At 37.4% G+C, this 12586-nt stretch overlaps 4 protein-coding genes and 1 pseudogene across 6 annotated transcripts; all 5 read right to left on the bottom strand.

Moving 5' to 3' along the window:
• Window positions 1-67: 67 nt before the first annotated feature.
• Window positions 68-798, bottom strand: LOC105954521 (dirigent protein 21 pseudogene; annotated as a pseudogene). Its single transcript, XR_016029599.1, has one exon. The product of XR_016029599.1 is annotated as a dirigent protein 21 pseudogene (transcript).
• Window positions 799-2766: 1968 nt separating this feature from the next.
• LOC105954585 (eukaryotic translation initiation factor 4B3-like) lies at window positions 2767-4781 on the bottom strand. Of its 2 annotated transcripts, none has more exons than XM_088813423.1 (2): window positions 3504-4781; window positions 2767-2949 (listed from the first exon to the last, which is right to left on the bottom strand). In XM_088813423.1, exons 1-2 carry the CDS (start codon window positions 4544-4546, stop codon window positions 2946-2948), a joined length of 1047 nt encoding a protein of 348 aa, XP_088669549.1. In that variant the 5' UTR covers window positions 4547-4781; the 3' UTR covers window positions 2767-2945. The 2 variants fall into 2 exon arrangements, with proteins under 2 accessions (XP_088669549.1, XP_088669548.1); XM_088813422.1 differs by having other exon boundaries at window positions 2767-2931.
• A 340-nt stretch (window positions 4782-5121) lies between these two features.
• LOC148765132 (putative magnesium transporter NIPA6) lies at window positions 5122-7896 on the bottom strand. The gene is made up of 9 exons (XM_088813424.1): window positions 7583-7896; window positions 7012-7068; window positions 6820-6910; window positions 6566-6726; window positions 6344-6471; window positions 6119-6256; window positions 5955-6047; window positions 5744-5876; window positions 5122-5557 (listed from the first exon to the last, which is right to left on the bottom strand). The coding sequence occupies exons 1-9, from the start codon at window positions 7704-7706 to the stop codon at window positions 5469-5471; spliced, it is 1014 nt and encodes a 337-aa protein (XP_088669550.1). The 5' UTR covers window positions 7707-7896; the 3' UTR covers window positions 5122-5468.
• Window positions 7897-9871: 1975 nt separating this feature from the next.
• On the bottom strand, window positions 9872-10772 carry LOC105954619 (peptidyl-prolyl cis-trans isomerase 2). The gene has a single exon (XM_012978281.2). It carries the CDS (start codon window positions 10556-10558, stop codon window positions 10043-10045), a length of 516 nt encoding a protein of 171 aa, XP_012833735.2. The 5' UTR covers window positions 10559-10772; the 3' UTR covers window positions 9872-10042.
• A 405-nt stretch (window positions 10773-11177) lies between these two features.
• LOC148765131 (uncharacterized) lies at window positions 11178-12395 on the bottom strand. The gene is made up of 2 exons (XM_088813791.1): window positions 12287-12395; window positions 11178-11818 (listed from the first exon to the last, which is right to left on the bottom strand). Exon 2 carries the CDS (start codon window positions 11816-11818, stop codon window positions 11276-11278), a length of 543 nt encoding a protein of 180 aa, XP_088669917.1. The 5' UTR covers window positions 12287-12395; the 3' UTR covers window positions 11178-11275.
• Between the last annotated feature and the right edge of the window lie 191 nt (window positions 12396-12586).

The raw sequence follows: 12586 nt of genomic DNA, 5'->3' as shown, positions 1-12586 counted from the left end.
TTTTAGCAATTAATACTCATGTTTATGGGATTGTGTGCTAAATAAAAATCGAATCATAGGTAAAAAATTTTACCAATAAAATAACTTACGATATAACACATCAGTACTAATTGCAATAAACCGAGACCAACAAACTAGTAATGCAACACCGTGACATTGTACTCGACGATAGCATTACCCGAAGTAGCATTATAAGTCAAAGTCTTCAAAACAGCCGACCCACGAGCCAATCGAAAAACCCCCGACCCGCCCACAACCGCCAGCTCACGGTACTCATGCAAGAACGGATTCGCTCCCACAATAGTAAGCGTGCTCCCGTTGTACTTCTCATTTGTGAACACAATATTAAACGACATGTGATAGCTAGTCTCTTCCAACGAGGTGGATGCGAATAGCCCCTGAGCCCGGCCCACTTTCTCCGAATCCGGGTCGGGCCCCACGGTTAACGGGTCGTCTATCGCTGCAACCAGCCCGAAGAACGTGGGCGATTTGGCGGTGGAATTTGATATTACGATCGGAACGTTTGTCGGAGTTGGACCGCTAACAATGTCGTGAAGGTAGAAATGGAGATCCGTTAGCTTCGGGTCGTGGTGGAGGTTTTTTTCGAACCATTTGTGAATCGATTTCGGATCTTTTTCCATGCAATTAATTGTGTCGTTGCCTTGGATTATCTGCAAATTAATCACTACAAAAGAAAGAAGGATTAGGGTTGTGTATACCATCTTTTCCATCTCTCTCTCTCTCTCTCTCTCTCTCTCTCTCTCTCTCTCTCTATAATTAGGGTTATATATAGGGAGACATATGAATTAGCATCCACGTATATGTAACAGACGTATGGGGAAGTTCATGAGTTTGGACAAAATGTGTTGATGAAAAAGATTAATCAAATGCGTGAAAAAAGAGCAACTACGTAATATATGGGGTATTAAATGTATTATAATTAATTAATTAATTATGTGATCCCATACTTAATATATTTGACTGCTTTTCTTGGTAGGTCTCTAGGAATGAAGACCCATACTTTTGACTAGATTAATTATTGGCCGTTGGATTGTTCAAGATTTTGTGTGCATGCATTGAAACTTACTATTTTCTTTATATTTGAGGGATTGACTATTTACTATTTCAGGATTTACTATAATTTTGACTGCAATAAATCATAATTATTCTTTAAATAATTATTTATAAGGTAAGTTTTTTATGTTTTGTACATATTTGAAGAATTTTTATTATGGATTAGGAATTTTCTATTATCTATTTGGAAATATCTTTTAATGCATGATTTACTATGATTAACAATTTAACAAGGTGGCCTATTATAATTACAGTATATATTGTAGCTGCTACACTCCCTGAAATACTTCCCGTGATTTTGAACAATTGATCTATACATACTAACACACACTTGTGTAGTGTTTAATGGATAATTATTTATATAAATTTACGGTTCAAAACAACATGCAATAGTCCTAAATCAAATTAGAAGTATTTACAACAAAGATAGGGATTTTTTTTATTATTATTTTTTTATTGAATTTGAAATCAAGGCAAAATATTCAAGGCAATTTGTGGTAAGAGTTGATCAAGGCAATTTGACATTGCATGCATAATAACTTTTTATCAATATAAAGTAAAAAATGTCATCCAATACGCCTATTCTTATATATAAAAATCAATTAAATCACGTAAATGGTGGTGTTTGCAAATGCTTTTTGAAAGTGATTATGCGGTTTTTTTTGCTCATAATCTGTTTTTAGGTGTTTGCAAAATCAACTTTTGCTTTTGCTTCTCTTAAAATAATCTGCTTTAAGCTATTTTTTTAAAAGCACCCATAACCCTGCTTTTTCAATTTTAGTTCATTTTCCGAAATATTTGCAAACACCCCCAACTTTTAGAAATAAGCACTTAAAACTAACTTAAATCACAATCACTAACTTCTGCTTTTAAATAATCATTTGCAAACACCACCTAAGAGATATATCAATTAAATTGTTGGCACTTGGCAACTTCAAACGTGCACTTCTCATATGTTATTATGATTTAGTGACGTGTCCATTTGTTATAATTTGAATTTTTCTTTTTATATCCATAGTAAATCAATCTTGGCCGTTGGTCCAACATGTTATATATATTTGCTTCTTCGATCGTTTACCCTAAACTTGCTTCAATGAGAGAGAAAGGGTAATGCACATAAGAGTCTTCCTTCTTCGTTTTCGATCTCCATTCTGTTGTGAAGGGAAAAAAAGTTGAGTGATTTCGAGTGTGTTTGACAGAGTGAAAGGATAGGATAATCGAACCGTTACAAGCATTGCAATTTAAAAATATTAATTAATATTTCAATTAGTAATTGAATTTTCTCGTTCAACAACTTTTAAGGTTAATATTGTAAAAATACATCATTCAGTTATAGTTGACTTTTAGTTATCAAACGAACTTATGCGTTCAGCATTTAGTATTCAGACATGACTCTTAGTATAATCAGATGTATATTCAACATCCAGTACTTAATTTCTATTAAACGGAGCCCGAGTGTCATTCATTATGTGTGTTTGACATTTTAGGAGTTGCCACCATTTGAATTTCTGAACGCGGATTGAATTATTGGTGACTGAGCGAGCGGTTGTTGAACGATTGTTTCTATTTATATTTAGTAAATATTATGTAATCCTTAATCCCCGTTTTCCATAGGTTATGTGGTGTAATAGTTTATTCCGTTTGATGTTGTAAGAACTACGAACCTACGCTAAATTCAACAAGTCATTACCGAAACTGCTATATATTATCTGCTGCAATAAAATTAAATTAGTGGGGAAAAGAAATAATAGAAACAAAATCCTATCAGCTCAAATTGCTCTCTCTCTCCTCACAGAGCATCACATCTTCACTCTTCAGCATTTGTTCTCAGCAGATCCATTTTCAGTTTCACCAACACTACAAATACAATATCAACTAATATACGTTATTACAACAAAAAAAAAAACAAAAAAACAATATTTTCAGTTCTAGAAACCCTGTTATTCTGACTAGTTTTAACACGAAAGGTTACGACAAAGAAGCACGAAACCCCCTAAAAAAAGAAAAACACTACCCACACACGCAAATGCAAGGAGTTGATAGCCGTTATAAGTAGACAGTCGTCGTATTATCACACAAATCCGTAAATCGAAGTTACACAAAATCCCGAAACTATGAACGAAAATCTAATGCATGTGCCACCGATCTATCAATTTCACGTACTCACGGATAGGGCTATGTGCATATTTTACCGCACGATTATATAAGTATCTTTCGTTTCCCTCCAAGAAACATTCAACAGGCAACATCATACTCACCATATCTACTATAGAGCTCATGAAACCCGAAATATTTCACAATTTCTCAAAAAACCATAGATCAAAATTGAAAAAGCATCCAACAAAACCATTTCAAGAAATTAAAAAATCTCAACGTTCTTGATAACTCAAGATATAGTTTCATGATTCATTATCTAAGTCATCACCAACCTCTGAGAATGAGAGTCGGCTTTTCCATCGACGGGATCCGCAGAAACGACGTCGTTAATCTTAACGGAGTCGAGCTTCTCCTCAATCTCCTTCAACACCTCCTCTCTTGGCCTAGCATCACCAAATGGACTGCTCCCCTTTGGCTTAACTATTATTGTAGCATTAATCTCGCTCTTTTCCCCTCCGTTCACCGCCACAGTTCGAGGCTGCAAATTCAGCCTCGGCCTAGTGCCGCCGCCGCTCACTTCCTCTGTTTTCTTCCCCCAATTATCGGAATCCACTGTATTCGACTCATGTCCGCCTCTTCTCTCCCTCAAACTATCAAACGCGCCGCCACCGCCACTCCTACGCCCTTCCTCTTCCCTTTTCTTCCCCCAATTACCCGAATCTCCACCGCCGTTGCTTGATTCCGACCCAAAGCTTCCTCTTTTCTCGTATCTCTTTGGCTCCGGCGGGGCGGAGCTCTTGTTCGACGACCAATTGCTGACGTCATCGGCTCGCGATTGGGAATCGGAGAAGAAACCCCCTCCTCTCTCTCCCCTCTCCCTCCTGTCGGAGACGTTATTGGAAGAAGACGATTTCTTCCCCGCCCCCCAATCGTCGGTCTCGTCAGCCCTAGAAGGCGCGAATTCGCGATCCGAGTCGCGATTGAAGCTCCCCTGACGGCGCGGCTGCTCGTCCCTGCCTCCGCCGCCGCCGTAGGATCTGAAGCCGCCGCCGAGCTTACTGCGATCGAGCTCCTCGGCGGAGCGCTCGCGCGGACCGGTGGGGAGATGTATGAGCTCGTCGTGCGTCAATCCCTTCGTCTGAGCCGCCGGTTTGGGGGCGCTGTACGCCGAGAATTCCTGAAATGAGAGCTTCTGCGGCTTGTTCTTCTTCGTCTTCGAAGTGGCGGCGGCGGAAAGTGAAGGATAATCGGACTTTTCGTCGCCGTTAGCAGCGGAGGAATCTTCCTTGTGTGCCTGAAGAAGCTCCGACTCGTTCTCCTCCGAATCCAACGCCCATGCGCCTGGTTTACCCCACGCGCTCACTGTTGCTGCCATTGTCGTTTCTTCTCTCTCTCTATCTATCCACAAAAATCACGTCAGTGTGTGTGTGTGTGTGTGAGTGTGCGTGTAAACGATAGGTTTTTATTATTATTATTATTATGAATATATTTTGCGTCCGTTAAAAGCCAACTCGAAAAAGTACAGTGTAGTAGTGGCTTTGAGGAATATGATCCAACGGTCTGGAATTTGTTACTAAAATAATAGGAAACGGAATCAGATGCGGATTGCACGGCCCAGATTTAAAATTTGAAGCAACTTTATAACTTTTATATAATTTAAATTTAAAATAAAAGTATTTTCATATAAAATTTAACAGTTCAGTTAATCAAATACTACATAAAATAGGATAATTAAGTTCATAAACAACTAAAAAAATGCTAGAGCTCGAAAAACTCAAGTTCGTTCGAGTTCGAGCTTTTTACGAGTTGGCTCATCGAGATCACGGCTCACCTCGTTTACCACCCCTAGATACGCCAGGAGATGATTTTTTTATCGTTGATCTACACATACTAATGTTGACTTGTGTGTTTGTGTGTACATGAATGACAAAGAATTTATGTCACTTGATGTAGCGTACTATAAACTGGGTTTTTAATTAATGATTCTCACTTCAAAATATGAATGCTTGCAGAAAATATTCATGCAACTCCTGTATTGATACTTTGACTCTCATTTTGTATATACATACAAAAACAAAACCTATGCCAAACAAAACCATAAACCAAAAAAAAAAAAATTGTAATCACACAGGCACACGTGTACAAAAAACCAGTGACTAAATCATTGTTGGAGACTGCATTGATGAGATTTTGCGATCCGAAATGCCTCTTACCAGTGTCGTTTCGTGGAGATGCCGATTTAGCCAATTTCCCGATAACTTTTTGAGACGTCTGCGAATTACTTTAACCAAAAATGGTTAATTGAAGTAATCTGAATTGTTCAATGTAATAAAATGAGCTTCTTCTAAATGCTTTGACGGATCTCCATCATACCAAGTCACTGATCCTGCAAAAGAATTAAAACAATGAATTAAACCAACCTATTCGATATTGAATCCGAGATCAATCATTATAATCCCGTTTGAACCGATTGATTAGTTTATTAAAAATAATAAAAACTTAATTGATAACCAAACTAAGCTCAAAATACAGTTTTTGAAACTCGATAAATAAAAATAAAGATAATAATAACCTTTCGTCATAATATCTGATGTAGCTGTTGGCTCCTCTTCTCGTGTAACATGAAGTATTACCGTTCCTGAGAGGACCGTGATGAATCCACATAGCTCGGAGACTATACTGCTCGCATTTTGACCCGACCAATCCTGCAAAGGAAAAGTTATGGGCCCACGTTTACCTAAAAAAAAGCTCGAGTGAATATGTACAACAGACGGCTATTTTACCTTGAACATTATAGCGCTTGCCACAATAGTCAATGTTGTGAACATCACATAATATATAGGAGAAACCAGAGCAGCACTAAAAGTATCAAGTGCCTGAAAAAAGAAAAACCAAATTCAGCAATCCGAAATCAAGAATCGCGGTTCCGTTATGACTAATTAATTACCTTGTTTAGATAATTCAACTGCGTGATCACGCATACCACTGCAACAGAGAGAAAGAACCAAGTCTGCATATATCCGAACTGATTGATTCCTTCCAATGTAAGCTTAATGGCGATTCCAATCGCTTTTATGCTCACAACCTATATGATAATAAGTGCAAGTAACTTGAAAAGTCAATTTATGTGTTCTATATGTTGATAGGATTGTGACGGAAAGAAGTGAATTACCGTAAATGCCCCCATCATAGAACATATCCCCAAGTAAACGAGTATGTTTGTCTGCCCATAGAGAGGCTCGAAATGCAGCATAAGCACTAGCACGATGGATAGTGTAGCCGCTACATAGATAAGAAACGCTGTCGATGAATGCAGCCAGCAGAAATAAGCCATAGTGAGATTAAGGAGACCATACACACACACACACACACACACACATGCAGAGATACAAACCTGGTTGAGTAGCTAAATTCCAGACTTGTTGTACAGAACTAGGAGTATGTTCTTCCGGAGCATGAATAACAATCACAACGGATCCGACAATGCACGAAACACACCCTAAAACGCCCATCCGTCTCAACCGTTCCTTCAACATGAAGTGTGCCAGAACAGCACTTTTTTTGGGATTACGATTTTTTTTTAGAAAATATCATTAACAATTCCAAGTAAAGTTTAGGAAAGAAAAAAAAATTGAAAAAAATATATACCTAATAATAATACTCAATGCACCAAGAGGGGCCACAAGAACAGCTGGAGCGTATATATAAGCAACGAAATTCGCTACTTCTCCGATAATCACTGCTCGGAAAAGACAACGAGGAAAAATTACTGAGAACAACTACAAAAACTCGAAAATCAGAGGGGGGCAAAAGCGGAATAAAATGAAGTGCAGTACTTACTCGTAATCATGCCAGCCCACCAAAGCGGTTCTACTAAGTACGTGTAGCCTCCAACTCCTACAAAAATGTCAATGATATAAAACCATATTTTTACTAGTACTCGTCTTTTTTTTTTTTTTTTTTTTTTTTTGCAAATTAGATAAACATGACTATGAAATAGAGACGATCATTTCGAAATAGATTTCGGTAAAATTCTAGTTCTGCGTTAAGGAGCAATGTACTCGTCGTCTTTTCGCCTTTAGCAATATAATAGTTCTACCTAAATTTCAACAACAAAACTCAGCCTAATTTGCAATTATTACTATCGAATTCAGATTTTCAGATCATCTGTTACAAAATCGATAATCCGTTCTCGTATTAAATTTCACAAATTAGCAAAATAGTGAACTAAAATCACTTCAATCCACTAATTAAACAACATCAGTCAATAATAAATTCACTAAATAAGAATTAATCGAAATTCAGATCTCTCTACTTGAGTAAATAAAAATTCAACAAAAAGAAATTAAAAAACAATTTGAAAAAGAGAGAGTAATAAATGCAGTTTCATTAAGGAATTATTCATTCATACCGGCGCGTGTACCAGCTGCAGCAGCGCGTAGGAGACCTTTCTTCTTCAAAATAAAGCTGGTTCCGATGAACAAACTCGACACAATTGCCAATATTAACCCTCTCGAATTATCCGAAACCGACATCTCTCTCTCTCTCTCTCTATATATATATATATATATATATATACACGAGGATTCTGTATCTATATACCTGATCTAGTTCCAATGATCAACAAAAAAAAAAAACAGAGAGAAAAAACCCCCAAAAAATTGGAAAAACAAATAATAAAAAAAAAACTCAGAGCTACGTTTTCGCGGCTCTAAATATCTGTACAATAGCAAGTAAAAAACAAAAATCTAATATCCCGACAAAAAATCGAATTCCCGCCAATCACAAGGCAGGCGAAAATTTCAAGTTTGTTTCAAAACCACAAAATAATTCATAATAATAACGAAACAAAAAGAACAAATAAGTAGAGCTGGCTTTAACTGTTGAGTGGCGCGGAGAAATTTCTTTGATATTGACTGACTGCGCATTGAAAAAAATGATTTATTGAAATTAACTAGCGCCAACGGCTCAACAAATTTACGACTTGTTTTGTGCCAGCTGTATTTTTATTTATTTATTTCTAATAATTATAATTCATTTCGTTGTAGCTGTATTATTATGGAGTATGATGGGCTATTTAATAAATAGTGGTAATGGGCCTCGTGGCTTCGGTGGGCCCACTCCTTGTAGCTCTTTTTTTTTTTTTTGCAAATATGTATTTTGCTTAGAATAAATTGCTTAACCAAATAATTAATGTTGTTGTGTCACACTATATAATTGAATAATTGATGGTCAACACACAACAAACATCATCAATTTTCTTTTTCTTTTTTAATTTATTTATTTTGCGATTAAATTAAAGAAAAATGATGTTGATGTGTAATGTGTTAACATAGCATTGTTTGTTGTTAAACCACTTCTGCCCACTAATTAAATACACACAAATATTTTGTACATATTTTATCGAAAAACATATATGTTTCGTTACTAATGCACCGAGTTTAAACGATGGATGGGTGAATTTGGCAAATGGGCCAAATCCACAATTGAACTGGATTACGGAAGGACTTAGGCCCAACTCGTTAGTCCATCGCGGATAGGGAATGACCCAGAATCTTGTTATTTTAAGGAGGAGATATCTCACGATTAAAAAAAGTATTAACCGGCAGTTAATGTGGTGAAATAACTTCCCACTAAACACGCATACACATTTTCGTGTGTGTGTGATTGTATTTAGATCAGTGGTTAATAGTCAACCGGTGTATATCACCGAATGTAACATTAAACAAACCATAATACAACCGGTTGTAGAGAGTCTCAAGCATTCAGAAAATATACGTTCTCTTTCGATAACTATTTCGATAAAACCCTAACTCCGATGAGAAAGCTAGTCTATAGGGAATAATAAGATTATGAAAGCCCATAAAACATGGAATAGGAGCGGACAATGTAATTGAAAAAATATCGGTCTGCAAAAGAAAAAAAAAAAATCGGAAATTATGCGCCACATCTTTTATAGGGGGCTAGGACCCGCGAATAAATCATCATAATTGGACTCACTTTCACAACTTTAATTGATTCTCGATAATATTCAAACTTCCCGTGCAGAATAAGATTCTCTCGAGCAAAGCGCCCTATTTCTTTTCATTATCACCACCAATTTTTTGACATTTCCCTATGCTTATTTTACATAATTTAATACCATTTCTTTGTCTCTTGATTTCAATTTCAATTTATTTTTCAGTTTCAGATATAACTTTATTTTCTTAACGAAGGAACCCGGGTGCACTACACTCTCTTTTCTAGTAATAAGCCAATCGTTTAAGTGTATTGGATAAATCTACGCCTCCTATAATATTTTTCAAATCATACAAAAAACTTAGATCATGTCCGACAAACTCGACTTGACGATTCTGGAACAAATTAGAGAGATAACTTGAAAATACATAAAGCAAACTTGACCGTTGGAGCTCAATTAATGCCTATGCAAATGATTAATATTTAATAGTCACAGATGGACTGAGTCAACCAAATGTAACTGTCTCACCAGTCACCATCAATCAAATACACTCTCAAATATTAATTCATTTATTTATTTTTCCTACGATAATCAAATTATAGTCGAGCTAATATGATTAAAAATGTGTCAAGCTAGCAAATTGCAATTAATTCCACAAAAGCGCCATTGCCATAGAAAATGAAGCACAAGAAAAACTGGATTTGCAATGCAAATTAAACACATACAATATAAGAACAGAGAAAAGGTAAATTTCGATTTTATTTCAAGATAAAAGTAGTTCAGATTCAAAGTTAAAACAGGATAATTGAAAAGAAGAGAGAGAAAATCACAAGCACATAGATCATTATTTAGAACGACGGATCATCCACCGTCGTTAGAGGATCAATCAACGGACGAGAGAGGCAGGCAGATCTAGAGTTGACCGCAGTCGGCGACCACCACCGGCTTGGAAGTCCGGCCACTGCCAGATCCGACCTTCTCCGCCGCCTTGACGACCTCGTAACCCTCAACAACCTTCCCAAACACCACGTGCTTCCCGTCGAGCCACTCGGTCTTCGACGTGCAGATGAAGAACTGCGAGCCGTTGGTCCCCGGTCCGGAGTTCGCCATGGACAGGATCCCCGGTCCGGTGTGCTTCTTCACGAAGTTCTCGTCGTTGAACTTGGATCCGTAGATCGACTCGCCTCCGGTGCCGTTTCCGGCGGTGAAATCGCCGCCCTGGCACATGAAGTCCGGGATCACGCGGTGGAACTTGGAGCCTTTGTAGTGGAGCGGCTTGCCGCATCTCCCGACGCCTTTCTCGCCGGTGCAGAGAGCGCGGAAGTTCTCGGCCGTCTTAGGTACCACGTCGGCGTAGAGCTCCATTATTATCCGGCCGGCCGGTTGGCCGCCGATGGTTAGGTCGAAGAAAACCCTGGGGTTTGCCATTTTTTTTCTTTTTCTGGTCGCTGTGATATTTTCTCTCTCTAACGTGCTTGAGATTTAGCTTTGATCGATCGTACTAGGGGGGAGTGCTGGGAGGGGTTTTATAGTGCAGTGAAAGTGGATTATTCGTGGGAGGAGCAATCTCGACCGTTGGATTCGGGACCTCCGAATTCAATCTTGTAGGGGCAATTTCGGTAACTTCTCATGTGTTTTTTTATTCAAGCTGAACTCTGATATGAGCTTCTTTAAACCTCCTAATAAAATTAAAATTAAATTACAAAATACACGTGTTAAATAAGAAAAAAAATGCTTGGTGACCTAAATGACTTCTCAACAAGAGAAAATATATATGGGCTAGAAAAGAAGTGGCCCAAAGTCCTTAGGTGAAGTTCGAAGCCCAAAGAACTCGTAAAAGAAATGTTAGGTCGAGCTCGTACACATAATGTGGTTTATATCTTGTATAGTAGAGTTTCAATTATTAAGATTGTCTCGATCTGAGTTGGACAGAAAGACTAAAACATGTATTTAAAAAAATAAAAATAAATATCTGAAATCAATTTGTTTCCAACCTGAACTTGAGTCAGTAGTTTATCAAACGAAACTCAATCACTACTTAAAAAAAATCAAGGAAAATTAAAAAAGTTGTAGAATACGTAAATCGACGAGTATGTCTAAATGGTCGGGAAACAAAATATAACTTAATACGACGACACACTACTTCTATTGTGGCGCCTGGCCTCCTGGTTGCTTATAAAAGAGGTCAATCAAGGGAGTAGAATCGTCGTATGGAACCGTATTGACGTAAGGGGCAAGACTCAATTTGTCGAAATAAACTTCATACGCCTTGTCTATTTGCCTAACAAACCGTCTCCCGATAATATCAATCTCTCCGAGATGGACGTGCCACGGAGGGGGACCGCACGTGAAGTCCATCGACAAGAACACCATAAGCATTGCGGTCTTCCTTATGTCTGCCGACGTTTGCTTTTTTGTAACATCCAACTCTTTAAGTTTATCGCAAACTATCTCCCTATGATCATCATCATCGTTGTTGTTATGATGATGATCGTGATCAATAGAATCATTGACAGCAACACCGCTTGGGAGTCGGGGTGGGGAGTGCAGGCGGTTCCATATGGTTGAAACGTCGACGTACTTTTCTAAATCCGTCTTCGCATTGTCCATTGCGGCGCGTATGTCTTTCACTATTTCTTCTGATGCAGAAATGTACACTTCGTCGGAGCACCCTCCCGGTTTTCCCATCTTAAACATCAGACAGAGTAACCAAACAACGTCATAAATTTACACACACACACACACACACACACACACACATATCTCTCTCTCTCTCTCTCTCTCTCTATATATATATATATATATATATATATATATATATATATATATATATATATATATATATATATATAAACACTAAGCAAAATTAACAGATAAGCAGAAAGATGTATCGAGTAATCGAACACAAATATACATTTTGGATTGGATCCAATAATTTAGAAGAAACATAACACACACACACACAGAGATGAAATAACCCTAATTCCGTTCCTAGATCGGAAAATTCGATGAACATGCAAATATATTTCATTATCTTCAACCAAACAGCAATTCACATTAAAAAAAAAAAAAATTGAATCACAAGAAAACCTGAAATAATCATATGAAAATAAAAGGACATGAAACAAATAAACAAAATCTTCAGAGATTAATCACCTCGTTCAATTAACTTTCAGAATAAATTCCAAGAGAAACCCTAAAGGATGATTCCCAAACTGAATACGCAAACTAAGAGACGGGAAGTGACAATAGACTCGGACTAATATATATATATAGCCCCTAATTTTGTTTCAATTATTACTCCCACAAATCCTAATTGTTTTTCAATTTCACCCACAAATTCTATTTTGTTTCAATTTCACCCACAAATCCTAATTTTGTTTCAGTTTCACCGACAACTTCTACTTTTGTTTCAATTTCACCCACAAATCCTAATTGTTTCTCAATTTCACCCAC

Source organism: Erythranthe guttata, chromosome 14, assembly GCF_056151865.1.
Source record: "Erythranthe guttata isolate IM_541 chromosome 14, IM_541, whole genome shotgun sequence".
Taxonomy (NCBI): domain Eukaryota; kingdom Viridiplantae; phylum Streptophyta; class Magnoliopsida; order Lamiales; family Phrymaceae; genus Erythranthe; species Erythranthe guttata.
This window is presented reverse-complemented; position numbering and strand designations above follow the sequence as displayed.